At 36.7% G+C, this 17,500-nt stretch overlaps 2 protein-coding genes across 6 annotated transcripts in view; both read right to left on the bottom strand.

Moving 5' to 3' along the window:
- csrnp3 (cysteine-serine-rich nuclear protein 3) overlaps window positions 1-17,500 on the bottom strand; it is a 264,623-nt gene that overhangs the window by 34,256 nt on the left and 212,867 nt on the right. The window lies entirely within an intron of this gene.
- Window positions 1-17,500, bottom strand: part of cobll1b (cordon-bleu WH2 repeat protein-like 1b) — a 56,514-nt gene that overhangs the window by 17,373 nt on the left and 21,641 nt on the right. For all 5 annotated transcript variants that reach the window (XM_082174632.1, XM_082174629.1, XM_082174630.1 and 2 more), the window contains 6 exons: window positions 8,510-8,701; window positions 4,138-4,345; window positions 1,580-1,805; window positions 1,400-1,450; window positions 1,109-1,206; window positions 638-859 (listed from right to left, as the gene is read on the bottom strand). In XM_082174632.1, the coding sequence (XP_082030758.1) occupies window positions 638-859; window positions 1,109-1,206; window positions 1,400-1,450; window positions 1,580-1,805; window positions 4,138-4,345; window positions 8,510-8,701 (997 nt within the window). The remainder of the gene's footprint in view (window positions 1-637; window positions 860-1,108; window positions 1,207-1,399; window positions 1,451-1,579; window positions 1,806-4,137; window positions 4,346-8,509; window positions 8,702-17,500) is intronic.

Raw genomic sequence — 17,500 nt, 5'->3', positions numbered from 1 at the left:
TCTGAATGTCGGTGCATATATTTTATTTTCTATAGTTTGTTTTATAGAAACCAAAATAAAATTATAGCAAAACTTTATAAAATCAAACAAACAAACAAAATATAGTTTGTCAAGTATTTTTCTTTAAAAGACTTCCACAATTATGAAGGCTCATGTACAAGCTTAAGTGTCCAATAACTTTTTTTTTTGGGGTACAAATACTTTTTTTTATTTAAAATAAATGTACAAAAATGTACACATTACAAGTCATATCAGAAAAACACATTTGTGTCTGAATTTGAGAATGTGTTAGTGTCTGGATTGTGTGTCTTTTTTGCATTAATGATAGTAGCACTGGAGCTACATGAACAAAACCTGATGGTCATGTTTCTCAAGCATGATTTATGAAGATCCACAGAGCATCTGTGAGCATCAATGGAAGAAAAACATAAGACCGTCTGTACAAAGAGCCACAAAACCAATGTCACTCAATTACTTGCATTTGATTAGTTATCTAAGAATAATGCAGAATTCTTCCTCAAAAACTTTGTTTACATGAAAATCTTTCAATCTGATCTCAGACTTTTGGACTCCACTGCATGTTCAAGCCAAGTGTTCCTAGTAAATATTAACTGAATCCCAGAACAGCGCTACATACCTGGTTACCATCGGGATGCACAGCCCCGTGGTTATGACTGAGGTCACTAGGCATGCTCTGCGACATCATGCAAGGTGGCAACGGGGCTCGTCTTTTCTTTGGCATGTCGGAGGGCATGGTATTGGAATCGTATGTGATCGGTGAATGCGTGCTGAAGGAACTCATGCTGACCGGCCTCTGTTTCCTGTGCACTGGAGATGCCGGTGCACTCACGGTCATAGACTTTAACGAGAGACAGCCAATCGTAAGTCAGCACACTCCCAACCAGTCCCACCCGTGAGCCAATCACAAGTAAGTAAAGTCTTTAACAATTTGCATAAAACAAATATGACCACTGGTGCTCAGGGAATGTTTACAAAAGAAATGTAAAACACACATGCCTTTGACCTTATCTTAACGTCACCAAAAAAATATTAATCTCAAAGCATGTTATCGTTCCTTGTTAAATACATATAGGATTTCATAACTCACCTGTTCAGATTGCTTCTTACTTCCTTTCCGAAATAAACTGAATGTCCGCTTATTTTCTTTCTCCCTCTTGATTTTCTCTCTCCCATGATGAAATATTTCTGTGATTTAATGCATTTAGTAGTTAGACATTATTAATTTCTTACTTAAAGGAATAGTTCATGCAAAAATAAACAATATTTCAACTTTATATCATTTTAGAAATTAGAATAAAGTGAGGGTGAGTCAATAATAACTTTAATTTCGGATGAACTATTCTTTTAAAATGGAAAACGTAATGTTAACGTCACTAACCTGAGTGAGTAGGAGATGGAGGCAGACTTATAGGACTTGCAGGGCTAATAACTGCGGGAAAAGAAGCAAACCCAAGAGCACAGTATAATGAAAATCTCAATGTCACCTTATGAAAACCAGTCCTGCATGACTGAGCCATTTTAAATGTACTTAGCATAAACACACACACTGGGGTCTGACCTCTGGTGTCTCTTGCATACACTTCCCTCAGACCGAAGTCATTGAGGGAGCTTCTCAGGTCCAGAGTGTCTTCCGAGTGGACGTTTCGTAGTAAAACTGTGGTCTGCGGGTCAAATTCACATTTCTCACAGATAGCCGGAAGCAGTTCTCGTAGAGGAACCCGGGGACTCACCCTGAGAATGGTTTTCTGGGTTTTCTTGTAGTTTATCACTAATCGTACGGTTGCCTGAAAGAGAAGAGAGAAGAAAAATAAGTACTGCAAGTGTGTGTGTGTGTGTGTGTGTGTGTGTGTGTGTGTGTGTGTGTGTGTGTGTGTGTGTGTGTGTGTGTGTGTGTGTGTGTGTGTGTGTGGTGGGGGGGATTGCCATATATTGGTAGCTTGGTATTAAAAGATTGATGTTTTTATTTTTTAGCATTTTAAAATAGATATATTCATTTATTTTATTTTATTTAAATACTCAAATCATCATGTGGTCCTGTTGGAAGTTTTCTGGTCCCCTGGTTTAGATTTGTTGCTATAAACCATTTTTATAAAAAGCCACATGCTTTTATGTTTTGCTGTAATGTGATATTGTTTGTCATCCGTTATGAAGTGGATTGTTAGTATGCTGTACAGCCATGCTCTGCTTCTTTCAATCATCTAGATAAAACAAATATTCCTTTATTCGTGACTAAATGAACAAATGTCAACATGAAAATGACTAAACGCTGTTTAAAGATTTACTTTTCTGCTTAGTCAACATCAAAATGGATCTTATTTACTTTCTAAATACATGTTTCTGGTTGATTTTTACTGTTGCTAAAGTATATAGTGCTGTGCACAATATGCTAATTCTATGCATATATTTTCTGTAACGTGAAGAATACAAGAGCGCACAAATGAACCTTTCATTTACAGTGTGACAAATAAAACAGAAGTAATATATCAGTCAAGCATTTATTTAGATAGCATTGTTAAAGGGGTCATGACATGGATTTTTTATTTTATTTTAATATGCTCCTTGAGGTTCACTTATAATGTTAATTAATCTTTTTGCACCAAGAAAACAAAACAAATATATATGCGGGGAGACTATTTTAAACCTTCATTCTGACCCTCTGTCTGACATAATCTGTTTGTAAGCGGCGGCTCCTTTAAGGCTTGTCAGTACACAGCCACTGTTATGATTGGCTAACGTCATTGCATAGGATACAGTATCAACACCCCCCCTTGATATTGCATGTGAGCAAGTGTTTTGAAAACATTATCCAAATAAAACCATAATTTACTCATGGTTGTGATGCAGCTGCTGTCAGATTCAATACAGTCGGCTGCTTCATATTTTAACAAAAGTTAAAGTTTCCATTACACTGTGCCTCAATTGCAGAACAAAATGTTCTGTACAAACATATCGGTACAAACATATTCCTCTCCACCTATAGCTGGTGTGTGGTGAGCGCACTGGCGCTGTTGCACTGTGGCTGCCGATGCAATGCTGCACATTGGTGGTGTTGAGGAGAGATTCCCTGATATGTTTGTAAAGTGCTTTGGGTGTACATTAGTTAGAATCAGAATCAGCGCACTGGATCAGCTATTCAGGAGGGAAATGGCTCTTGGAAAAAAACTGTTGAGATGGCGTGAGGTCCTCATTGTACCTTCTTCCTGAGGGAAGCAGCCTAAAAATGTTGAATGATGTACATATGAAAGCGCTATATAAATGCATCATTCATTCATTCATATAGTTCTTCTACGCGATCCGGGATGCATTTAAAATAAACCATCTACTTATTTACGATGCTGGGATCCTTCTGTACAGAGGCGCAAACAATCTGTTTAAACTTGACGCACAAAATGTTCTTTCCCTCTTCCATTTGTCCTGTTGTCGACAGTCTCAAGTGCGTGGAGTGTCAGAAACTGAACACACATCTGTATACTGTATCAGTGTAGACAGCATCAGTGATTATAATGGCTTCTAATTGCTTCTGACGCGACGCTCACATCCAGTGTAGGCAAATGTCAGCCGTTAAGTGACTGAATGCCAGTGGGCGGGTCTATGGTGTGAGGATGTATAACTATATGTCGAAGTCTTGCTTTGGAGGCGGGCATATGCAAGTTTTTGCAAATGTGACGTTGTTACGTGTGGTTATAGTAAGCGCACGAATCAGAATCAGTGAAAAGTAAAGGCATTTTTAAATAAGCATTAAATAAAACTCCAAAATAGCTTTTGTTATATACAAGATGAATACTGATTAAAACATTTATTGGTTGAATTCAGAATAGCACGCTAGCATACTACTATTAGTGTCGTAGAGAACGGTCGAGTGCTAAGCCACTGTTTGCAATAGTGCATACTGTTTCATATACTGCATTTATTTAAAAATAAATAATAATATCATAAATTATTAATTTTGCAACATTGCCACTGTTATTGAACTGAATTAGATCAACACTAAGAGTGTTGAGCTGAATACTGACACTATTATCTTTTATAGAGCTGCTTATGGAGCTGAAGTCGTTTCACAATCAATTTTGATTTCTTTGTGTTTAATTCATGTTTAAGGTACAGTGGTGTATAAACCTCAGGCATAAGTGATCCTGTCCTTTTGCTTTTTTCTTCCATGCCTTTCGGTTTTAGCAGGATCTTCTCAGCCTCTATGGCTCCGATAAGGGCGTTGGGTTTGAACTTCACATTGTTCCTGTTGGTGGTGACGAGCTCTATGGTGTGGCCAGAAGGGTTCAGGTGGTACTTTGCACAAAGCATGACCAGCAGGTCCATCATGGGTTTGCTGAAAAAAAACATGCAAAAGCAGAGCAGACTTCAATTGCTATCAATCATTCTGATAACATCTCATTTTGTGTTTAAAAGAAGACATAAAATTGGGTTGGAATGATCTGAAGTTGAATACATGGGGACAAAAATGCTATTCTTTTCCTTTAGGACACAAGCATCTGTGTTTTACGGTTTCAAAAAGTTATGAAAGATACTTTTTCCATTATATTTTGTTGTTGAATGAAAGCCAAAGCCCCAGGAAACATGTGACTCTGACACAAGCTTTGCTATCTGTGAAGTATCAAGGATTTGCATTAATGCTATTTTGCTGCAGGGCAATCCATATCAAGGAAGTTCAACTGATTGTTTTTCAAGTGTACGTGACAATAACAATATATTCATGTGAACACAGAGAAATTCAGAAGAAATTGTGCAAGCCTTTCTTCCCTATAAATATATATATATTGCTATTCCATGGAACACACAGGTTTGTTGTAAATAATAATATGTAATTAAAGACAGAATTTTCATTTTTCATTATTCCTTTAACACTGCATTTCCAAACAGGGAGGATCTTTTCAAATGTGGTTTCTTTTCCATTGACTCCTGTAAGGCTTCAGTGAAAACTATGACCTATATGCTTGACACATTGCATACTGAAAGTGTGGAAAATCCTTTCGAGACAGCTTATGACACAAAAAGCTTTCCAGCTGCTTTTGGAATTCTAGGATCTGAGAAACCTTTGGAAACACAGAGCCAATAATTTAATCCCGCTAAGAAGCAGGCCAGCAAGTCTGGGTGGCACACATTTAGAAAAGCAGGTGAAGAATTTGATTATTAATGCCTTTATGTTGAATTTGGTTTCAGTTTTAGCATTAAGCAGGCAAAAAGTTGAACTTAGGGAAAATTAGGTTTCATACAGGTGAGCGGGATCAAAGAACAGATTGAAACAATGATTAAATGTGATGACTGATTGTCTGAAATCTGAGATCAGGTTTGTGCCGGGAAATAGAAATAATACTTTAGCAACACAATGTAAAAGCACAAATAGTGCAGTCTAATTTGTGAAAAAAAATATATGGATGGACGGACGGACGGACGGACAGATAGATAGATAGATGAACAGACAGATAGATAGATAGATGAATAGACAGATAGATAGATGAACAGACAGACAGATAGATAGATAGATAGATAGATAGATAGATAGATAGATAGATAGATAGATAGATAGATAGATGAACAGACAGATAGATAGATAGATAGATGAACAGAAAGATAGATAGATAGATAGATAGATAGATAGATAGATAGATGAACAGACAGATAGATAGATAGATGAACAGACAGATAGATAGATAGATAGATAGATAGATAGATAGATAGATAGATAGATAGATAGATAGATAGATAGATAGATAGATAGATAGATAGATAGATAGATAGATAGATGAACAGAAAGATAGATAGATAGATAGATAGATAGATAGATAGATAGATAGATAGATAGATAGATAGATAGATAGATAGATAGATAGATAGATAGATAGATAGATAGATAGATAGATGAACAGACAGATAGATAGATAGATAGATAGATGAACAGACAGATAGATAGATGAACAGACAGATAGATAGATAGATAGATAGATAGATAGATAGATAGATAGATAGATAGATAGATAGATAGATAGATAGATAGATAGATAGATAGATAGATAGATAGATAGATAGATAGATAGATAGATAGATAGATAGATAGATAGATGAACAGACAGATAGATAGATGATCAGACAGACAGATAGATAGATAGATTGATAGATAGATAGATAGATAGATAGATAGATAGATAGATAGATAGATAGATAGATAGATAGATAGATAGATAGATGATAGATAGATAGATAGATAGATGATAGATAGATAGATAGATAGATAGATAGATAGATAGATAGATAGATAGATAGATAGATAGATAGATAGATAGATAGATAGATATAGATGAACAGACAGATAGATAGATAGATAGATAGATAGATAGATAGATAGATAGATAGATAGATAGATAGATAGATAGATAGATGAACAGAAAGATAGATAGATAGATAGATGAACAGATAGATAGATGAACAGACAGATAGATAGATAGATAGATAGACAGACAGACAGACAGACAGACAGAGAGTTGTGTATCTATTAATATCCAAGTAATGCTATTCATATTCAAGTAATGCTATTAAAATCCAAGTAATGCTATTAATATCTATATCAATTTAGCCAAGTTTAAGTAAATCCCACCGGCACACCTTTAACAGTTGAGATGAAGCGTCGAGGACAGAAAACACCCTGACCCTAAACACGGCCCAAAGAGCACAGCAAACGATCCAACTGCTGAAATCGATCAAGTGTTTAATGATAATCACAAACAGCATAACGAGATGCAGTATTACTCTAACGTCATGTTGTCCCCAAACCAACCCAGATTAGTTGCAGGAGCTCTGAGAAACACACTGTGCCCCACCCAGCTGACTCACTGCGGCAATCATCTGATTAGTTTCATAACAGCAATCATCTGAGAATCTTCATGATCTCACATACAGCACGGCTCAGAGATTAACACCTTCCATGCAGAAGTGAAGCATAATCATTAATAAAAGTAAAGTTCCGTAAAATCGGCTCAGCTTTTGAGAATTTTTGTATTAAGTTACTATAATAATCCATAACGGTTCAGGGCTACAGAAACAGACACAGCTGCAAGTAAACCAATGTTTCATGTGCTCATGCTCATGTTTATTCCATCCTGCCAAACATGCGCCATGTTCAAAATAGTTTGTAGGCAACATGATTACATCATCATAAACTCGCTGAACAGTGGTATTTGAATAAGTAAAGGACTAGATTTGCAAGATCATGAGAGATGATACAGTATCTGAGCAGTGCCAGGGGCGCTACTACCCATTTGTTAACGGGTTACACAACATTAACATAGCCAACGTGTTTGGCATCGTGGCCTAATAAAGAGTTTTGCAAAAGCAACAAATGTCCAGTCTTGTGTCTAAAGGTTTGCAAACAAGCTCCTCAAGCACATCTGCATATTGTAATTTTGTTTACAATGTAATTTTCCTAAATATTTGGCGAATTATTACTTCTGGATGGAGGGAAACTCCAGTGTTAACCAAAGACAACACAATCTTTTTCAATGTTGTTTGCAGAGCACAATGATGTGACATTATGTAAAGCTGAAGTGTGTTTTTAAGGAATATATGTTGAATAAAGTTAGCTTTTCTTATCCAACTAGCAAATTTTGTTCATGTTTTAAGCTTAAACTTAATTTAATTTAGTTATTTATGCTTTAAAAAACGATTTGAAAATGGGACACAAAAACAAACATATTAAAAGCACAGTGGAGCGATAAATGGGCATTGTTCATAACTTCATAAAGTAAAAATTGGAGTAAAAAAAAAAATCTAAAATCTTAAATTTCGCCTTGGCAACTCACTGAAAAAATTGAAGTACTAAAACTGATACAAAAACAAATTAGAGCTAAATAGAAATTTATTAAAAAAAATATAATAATAATAATAATAATAATAATAATAAAAGCATATAAAAAAAATTACTAAAGCTTCAACTAAAATTAAAATGAGCTAAAACTAAAAAACTAAAACTAAAAGCTAATCCAAAATATTAATAAATACTATGATGGTATATAAATAATACTAAAATAACACTGAGCGGTTCAAGTATTATGAATCTAAGATATTTTTGTAAAATGTGAGACTTTTAACGGTCCAACGGGAACTCCGACTATATTGTTAAATCACTTTTGATGAAATGACTTTCCACTTCTCTGTCAGCTAGTGGTGTTTATCTCTGTTCAGAGACTCTTATCTTGAAGCTTTTCTATTCATGTCATATCATTGTTCAAGTTTCCTGTGTTTATGGCCTGTATCCTTTAGTTTCTTTTGATTTCAATAGCGACCCACTGAGTTCACCTGCGTCTAGTTAAGTTGCTCGATTCCGATGCTTGTTTATTTGATTAAGACTGTTCCTCGTCTCTTCTCTTCCTTCATCTTCCCTGCTTAAAATGTAACATCTTTACCAAGTGAACTCCAGACCAGCTTCCAGCAGTTTTACAAATCCAGCTGTACCTAAAACACAACGAACAAAACCCCTCACCTGCCATGGACCACGACGGTCTTCTCCACCCCTCCAGGTAGGACCACGGCGAGCGTTAAATCCTTCTCCAGCAGGTTTTCCTTCTGGTCCATGGCAGGGTGAGGGTATGCTGGGAGCTTGTGGCTCAGTGATGGAGCATCCAGGCTTTTCTGGACAGGAGGAGGAGGAGGTGCTTTGCTTTTCAATGATCTCCTGTTAAACAAAGAGAAAAACGGGTTAAAAACATCAAAGTGTCATACGAATGTTTCGTTGAATTTATGAGTTATAGGTGCAGAAAGCAATTTCTGAGAAACTTGATATTTGGAATCAACCCAAACAAACACACCCCCTTCCCTTCATCGCTCCAAAATACACAAACACGCAATGCAAGAGTGGATGTCTCTTTCATAGCTGAAGCAAAACACTAGTCGCCAGACACTAATGCTCGGTTAATGTAGCAAAAACACTATCCTGTTAAACACACTATATTTAGAGATTCATGACTGTAAAATCAAGAGTGTGAAAACACTAACGCATGCTACATTACACATTTTGCAACACAATAACATAAAAATTGTGCAGCTCGTTTCCATTTGCATGCATGCAATTGCTTTTGGCTGCTGTGACTTTAGACTTCTACGTAAATACCATCTTTGCATGTGAAATAAGTCCTCAAACAAGGCCTGCATGTCACATCCAAAATAGTTTTAAACCCCATCCTCATTCAAAAACAGAACACTGTCAGAAAGATGTGCAAAAATGTTATCATTAGGAGGGGTACAAAAGCTTGTCACAAGGGCAATACCTTTAAAATGACGACTTTGTGCTAGCCTGGTTAAAACCAGACCATTCTCAGTAGTAACTGAGTTATGGTCTGGCAAAGCTTCATTAATAACTCATTTCCAAAGGGGCGTCACCAACGGACGTCGCTCAAATGTCTCTGGACGCAATTGGATAGACCTAAAACCAATCAGAGCGATCGTCATCGTGTAAAGCCATATGCTGCGTCCCTAAGTTACACTACGCCATAAAAGTATGTACTCTTTTTGTGAAGAAAAGGTATTTACTTTTGAATGTGTAGCAAAAAAGTAGGCAAGCTTTGGGACACACTACTTCGTCATCTTTATCGGACGGATCTGTCGCGTGCGTCCTGTCACGTAAACTGCCCTGTCAATCATCTCGTCACAGTTAAAATCCTCTATTAAATCTAATTTAATTTCCTACCGTTTCGGAGAGAAATGTAGTAGCACGTTCATCTGCCAGTGGGTCTTTCATGGAGACTGTCCTCATGTGTTTGCAATTTGAATATAATACATTAAAAGTTGCTGCGCTTCACCAACGGACGTCGCTCAAATGCCTCTGGGCGCAATTGGATCGACCTAAAACCAATCAGAGCGATCGTCATCGTGTAAAGCCCGCCCCAACGTTTCTGATTGGTGCCGCGATTTCGACGGATTAGAAATGGGCTTGAACGAGCTCTTTGCCAGACTACTTGCAGAGCAAATCTAAATTTGCCGGAAGTTGTCTGGGTTTTCCCAGGCTAACTTTGTGCCTTATTTACCCCTAAAAGGTTCATAGTAGTACCTAAGTGTACATATTAGTACTTTGGAGTAGGTTCTACTATGAACCTTTTAGGGGAAAATAAGGCACAAAGTTGTCATTTTAAGGATATGCTATTGCACCCATACTTTTTCTGACAGTGCATGTTTGCAAAGCCTACATATATCATAATAATGCACACTGAGACATGCCACTGTAAAGCACAGGCTGATTTATAACGCAGAGCTAGAAATAGTACAAGGTTTGGCAAACTTTTCCTCATTTTTTGCTTAATTATTTCCTCTATTGTTATCTATCCTTCTTCCTCCCGCATTACCTCACCATGACTGGACACACCAAAAAAGGTCAATGACGTGTAAGTGTGGTCATGTGTGACGTTTCAATAATTTTTTTCACAGCTTAAATTGAATTAATACTCTTTTTTGGACTTGGAGGACATACTCGTCTCTTACCTCAACAGTTCAAGGAACATTATGACCCCTTTAAATCTCATTAGGCCAAGCACTTTACAACACTGTCCAAAAACTTTATTGCTCAATGTGGACAATTTTAGGTTATAGGGCATTGAACACCTCAGGCTGTATTACACCATATGAAGCAGAATGGTTTTGTTTGCATGTTAAATTAATCCAAATATGATGACTCCTGAGAGATGAGAGAATGAATGAACGTTCTGTTCTGCAGAAACAATAATGGTGGACATCAGAAACACAATAAATCACCACCTGCTGTTCCCAAATGTCTCTCAACAGCAGACAATATTTTATATGAACTACCTGATTTTTTATTTGATTTACAAGATTCCCTGTGGAGAGTCAGGAATAGTACAGGCCTAAGGAACAGAGCGCGCAGGAAGTTGGGAAAGCCCCTGAAAATGTGTGCATTAGCATAGCGTGTTTATGTTTGAGTTGGTAGGGCAGGCCAAAGTAAACACAAGGGTTTCTGACACGGTAAGCAGACACATTTAAAACAGACGTTTCAAATAGCAAACGTCCCATTAGTGTCTACCAAAGTGCTCAACAACATACATCTGAAGATTTATTTGCACAAATGGCATTTTTCTTCAAAGGTGCCGTGGCTCGTCCAATCAGAATTCAAGATTCATTGAATTTAATCTGTTATGAAAACACCAAAATAACAAAACACAGCATTGCACGCATCGTTCATAGAAAAGGCAATACCAGAATGCATTAAGACAAAAACAAATAATCCAAAATGGTAGTTTTAACTCTCTCTTCTTTCCATTTGTATCTGTTTCGACCTGAAAGGACTTTTATGCAGTGGATTGAGAGGAATATTATGAATATAATATGGCTTTTAATGGGATAATTTCAAACTATTTCAAACAGTAAATAGAGCCATGGGCCTTGAAGGCTCAAATCAGTCGACCAACTCATCGACTGAGACACAATGCTGATATTTCAAGGTTTCACAACTGTCCACCTCTTTAACCATAACAGCTTTATCAAACCTCTCTGTAATTCCTGAATACTGCAATGCATAGTCTCTCAGGTAATAGCCTAGTTTATAGTTAACAAACATTATCGCCCAGTGAGTGATATATAAGTTGAATATGGTACATCCAAATTTAGCTGTACATACAATACACTCATGTAAACCAATACTATATAGCAAATCTCGACAGCATGATTGCAAAATATAAACTATATTATTTATTGCACAGCTTTATATATAAAAAGTTGGCTGCAACTTAAGTATATCAAACTTTATCTGCATAGTGTATACTCACGTAAGTTTGGGGTCAGTAAGATTTTTTTAATGTTTTTAAAAGAAGTCTCTTCTGCTCACCAAGGCTGCATTTATTTGATAAAAAAATAAAAAAATAAAATAAAAAAAGAGTAATATTGTGAAATATTATGACAATTTAAAATGTTTTCTATTTTAATATATTTTCAACTGTAATTTATTCCTATGATCAAAGCTGAATTTTCAGCATCATTACTCCAGTCTTCAGTGTCACATGATCCTTCAGAAATCATTCTAATATGATGATTTGATGCTCAAGAAACCTTCATTATTATTATCAATGTTGAAAACTGTTGTGTACAATTTTTTTTCAAAATTCTTTGATGAATAGAAAGTTCAAAAGAACAGCATTTATTTAAAATAGAATATTTTCTAACATTATAAATGTCTTTACTGTAGCTTTTGATCAGTTTAACTCATCCTTGATGAATAAAAGTATTGATTTATTTTATTTATTTCCCCCAAAAATAAAAATAAAATTCTTACTGACCCCAAACTTTTGAACGGTAGTGTTTAATGTTACAAAAGCTTTAGATTTCAGATAAATGCTGTTCTTTTGAACTTTCTATTCATCATAGCATCATGAAATAAAAATGTAAATAACTGTTTTACACATTGATAATAATCATAAATGTTTCTTGAGCATCAAAATCATATTAGAATGATTTCTGAAGGATCATGTGACACTGAAGACTGGAGTAATGATGCTGAAAAATCAGCTTTGATCACAGGAATAAATTACACTTTACTGTATATTCACATAGAAAACAGCTGTTTTAAATTGGAATAATATTTCACAATATTACTGTTTTTGTTTGTATTTTTAATCAAATAACTGCAGCCTTGGTGAGCAGAAGATACTTCTTTTAAAAACATAAAAAAATATTACTGACCCCAAACTTTTGAAATATATACACACATACTATGAATTATGAGTTGCAGAGAGCATAACACTTCTGAAATATATTTTTTTGAGAATTAAATACTAAGTTTATGGTAACATTTACTATTACTTTTGTACCCTTTATGTTATGTGTAAAGTCTGAGTCCTGAACCAAAACCTGTTGAGAACCAGTTCTCTCTTCTTACCTTTCTAAATAAGTTCCCAAATCGGAATATTCCAGATTTGTGATGCATTTATTCTAGTCAAAGGAACTTAAACTGTACATTAGTGAGATGAAAGGGACACACGTGGCAGCGGTTTTGCTGTCAGCTGAATATAAATGACAAAGAGCTTCATGGAAACATCTGACAGCATGCATGCATTGTGTGACTTGTTTTGTTGACATGAGAGGCTTGCATGTAAACATGTGACCGGGCTGCAAAGACAAAAGCTGACATGTTGACTGACTACTTTTGATGCTGTTTTTTGGGGGGGAATCTGTGGAATGGACTTTTCACCGCTGGAAAGATGAATGTGTATTTAAATTGGGTCATTTATGTAGTAGAAATGTGAAATTATGTGAAGTTGGTGCCTTCTAGACTGAGAAAAGCCAGAAAATGTATTTTTGGCTCACGTGGATGAAAGACAACAACTCCCAGAATGCACTTGCTTCGCTACCCTACGAGGCCACTCCCAAGCCACGCCTCCCGGTTACAGAGGGCAGTATCGGGAGAAATGATACAGCTAGGCTACTAGTCGACTCGAAACTGAAAAGACGGCGTTTTATCGTGAGATCCCCCTATGGGCGGGTTGAAGACATGCGGGACGAGCTCCTCCTACTGGCTGGAGTCTCTCGCCTCTGGACAAAAAAGCCTCTGATGACGATAAATGACGATTTTTGCGTCATCTGAGTTTTTTTTCCAGACACACAATACAGAAATCTCTCGTCTCAGGGGGACATGAAGGAGGTCATTCGAAAATACTACCGGGTTTACTGATACACAGCTTAATGCTAATCAGTGAAGTATCCCTTTAAGCACAGCTGTGAATCTGAAAGTATAAGCAAATGATGGACGTCTGGGCCTGTATATGACTATGAGAGGCTGATCACAGTGAGTGGATCTGGAGACTATTTGACAACCATCTCCGAACAGTGAATGACACACCGGCGTGTCGGAGCTTGACTGAAGGGAGGCCTTTTCCTGTGACACATCGCCTGAGATCTAAACTCATTCATCATCAGCACAGATAGCTATCATTAAACACAACCACATATCTTCAATAAACTACAGCTCTCACACAAACGCATGCATGCTTTGCTCACAATGGAGGCAAAAAAACTGATCTTTTGGAGTAACGATCTTAAAAATCTGCTTTTTTGTAACTTGAACTGAAAAACATCACATGAAATCAAGATTTGTCAAGTTAGTAAAAAATGTGTTTACAAACTTGATGCAAACCACATTTGTATGCTGTATGCTTTTAAATCCAGTTACAAGCTGATTTTCAAAAGGCAAATTGGATTTTAAGTAGGTTTTTTTTGTCATGTAGAATTCAACATAGACTACAAAAGTTTGGGGTCGGTAAGATTTCTTAATGTTTTTTTTTATACAGTAAAAACAGTAACAGTGTGAAATATTATTATCATCTATCAACCGTTTTATATTTGCATATTTTTTAGGCTAAATCTAATTTATTCCTGTGATTCAATGTCTTCAGTGTCACATGATCCTCCAGAAATCATTCGAACATGCTGATGATTTGCTGAAGAAACATTTATTATTATCACTGTTGAAATAGTTGAGCCGTTTAATATTTTTGTGGAAACCATGACAATTTTTAGTGCAAACACCATCTTATAAACTGACTGAGAAAGCAACTGTAATCAATTAAGTCGGGTTAACAGCATGATGTCATTAAAAACTGACTTAATGACCAGCAGAGTGAAGAAACATGACTAATGTCTCAGTGAATGTTTGCACACATCATTTAATTCATTAATAAGCCAAACCCGCAATGTCTCGATGCATAAACTCAAGAGACATTTGGTCACATAAGGGCACTTCAGATCGCACCTCAACTCTGATATATTCAAAACACCTGTTGTGGGGGGGAAATATCTGAACAACATGTGCATGTGAGTCCTCGAAACAAGAGCGAGGCAAGGCACAGGCCGTCATGCGTTCACCATACAGATCCTAACGCTGGGTAATCTGCATTATCACAGTGACGACTCAACACACACAACATTTTTAGCCTATCTCGGATCATCAGACATCAGTAAACTAAGGTCGTAAGGCTCATTACTGGAATATTTGAAATACCAGAACAGACCCCATCTCCCCCCCCCCCACTGATCTGGCTCAACATGTGAATACATTTCCCCCCAAACTGAAGTATGTAAATTAGAAAAAACTCTCTTATATTTGAGCTTTTTCTCGTCTAGATTCCAGTTCTGCCTACTCTGGACATCTACTAACTTTCATCCTTGGATGCTTTTAAAAGCTATGGATGATATTCACAATATATCGATGAAAATACGTTTTTTACCAACAAACATTTAGCAACTACATGTCTATGTTCGTCAGGAATTCTAGAAAAGAGCCGTTTCATTTTCGCACTTCATTAAAACTGAGCTAAAAATATCCCCCCCAAAAAATACTGTGATGCTGAAAAAAGCCTGTTTACAAAATATGATTTGAGATTACCATTAGGATCAATGGATAAACTTAGAATTTTTGTTGCAAATAAGCTGATTTTAGGCTAAAGCGCAAATGCCTTGACAAATATAAGACCAAATACATCCCAGTCTCACCAACACCAACTCAGCAGTTAAAAATGTTTATTATATACGTCTTGGCATTACTTTGAAATCTGATAAATTCAAAATATGATTTTAAATGCCATATTTCTCATTATTAATAATACAATTTTAAACAGGTCATTAGAGCCGTAGCGCTGCTCACATACATCAAGTGCCGGTTTACCGTTGTGTATTGTCACAGTAATTTCATCTATTCGGTGTGATATTCACACACAAGCTAAAAACGCGAGGCGTGGGCATGTGGAAAACGCAAGATGTCGAGATGCATTTCTTAAAAATTTAATTTGAGCGATGCGTTTTTAAAACGAGACGCTGTTAAAGATGCGAGACGCCGGCGCAACGGTCAAACACATCCGTCTAGCGCGTTTACGTAGAAAAGCAATGGAAGAGTAGCGCAGTGGAACTGAAAAACACCTTCTGTGTTCATTGATACAACAGAACATTCTGATTGTTTATCATGTAGCTGTTATTGAGGAGATAAACATGGCAGATTGTGTACAGACTTTGCTAATAGGGCAGATTTCGGCACCAGTCGGGGGCGGGGCTTGTGTAGGAAAAGCGAACGACTCATTTTGAGACACTGTTTATGATTCATAGGGAACATAAAACGGAGCGGGTTGATTTTTACCGTTGTAGGGTGGTTGTGTACACACACTGCCAACACACATTTATGTTCAAACACCATGTAAAAGTGAATTTTGCATAATAGGTGCCCTTTAAAGACAGTTTCATAAATACAGAAAGTTGTGAGTATGAGATAGGTTTTAACAGTGTCATTGGTTTAAATTTAACTATATAAAAACCACTGAACACCATTAAAAGTCTGATTAAATTGTAATATAAATAATATGTAATACACTATTAAAAATAAATAAAGTTTGTGATTTCTGAAGGATCATGTGACACTGAAGACTGGAGCAATGGCTGCTGAAAATTCAGCTTTGCATCACAGGAATAAATTTCATTTTAAATCTCAATTTTGATTAAATAAATCCTAATTCATAAATGAAAAAATTAAATAACCTAACCCCTAATTCACTTAACCAGAAATGTCATTAACACCCATTCAAACCTGAAATAAGCATTAATTACATCACCTTTAGTCCTTTAATCACTCTAAACTCATCAAGGTGAGAGAGAGAGAGGGTGTGTGTGTGTGTGTGTGTGTGTGTGTGTGTGTGTGTGTGTGTGTGTGTGTGTGTGTGTGAGAGAGAGAGAGAGAGAAAGAAAGAAAGAAAGAAAGAAAGAGAGAGAGAGAGAGAGAGAGAGAAAGAAAGAAAGAAAGAGAGAGAGAGAGAGAGAGAGAGAGAGAGAGAGAGAGAGAGAGAGAGACACACACAAAAACTATTTTACATTCATAGGTTTATGACTTCCTACCATTCAGAACTAAAACACAGAGGCAATGAGTCTTTTGTTAATATTATCAGCTAAGCAGGCATTAAGTGTCCGCCGCCCATTTCCAACAACTTGATTAAATGCTGTGTGGTCCTGTGGGCGGCTGCGAGCCAGCTACAGTAGCCTAATTAATGTTTACAATACTTACTCAGCAAAGACCACTTGCGTTATTAAAGCGCTTAGGGAGAGTGCGGCTATCTGGGGTCACCTGAAATCACTAATACATTATACTATACTGGGAAACAACAGCATGTAGAAGTAGTTCAGGGGGAACCGACACTCAGACTACTCGAATTCCTGGCATTCTGCATTACTGCAGCTGCCATGCGAGGAGCGACAGATGCAATGCTTTGTGGAATTTCATTATCCGAAGGATCAGGCTAACTGTAGTCTGAGATTGTTGGGAGAATGTTTCAAAAGCGTGCATGTTTGCCGAGTAAATCTGGGACAAATGAGCGGGGGTTTCCTTGCGTCCTACTTGGGCATTGTGACGGGCTGCTTCCAGTATTGGCCCTTTGAGGGAAAAGGTGGGTTTGTGTTGTAAGAGCTGAACAATATCCAAAAGACACCTTCCTGATTCACA

The sequence above is a fragment of the Leuciscus leuciscus genome (assembly GCF_965113295.1).
Source record: "Leuciscus leuciscus genome assembly, chromosome: 7".
In the NCBI taxonomy this organism is placed as follows: Eukaryota; Metazoa; Chordata; class Actinopteri; order Cypriniformes; family Leuciscidae; genus Leuciscus; species Leuciscus leuciscus.
This window is presented reverse-complemented; position numbering and strand designations above follow the sequence as displayed.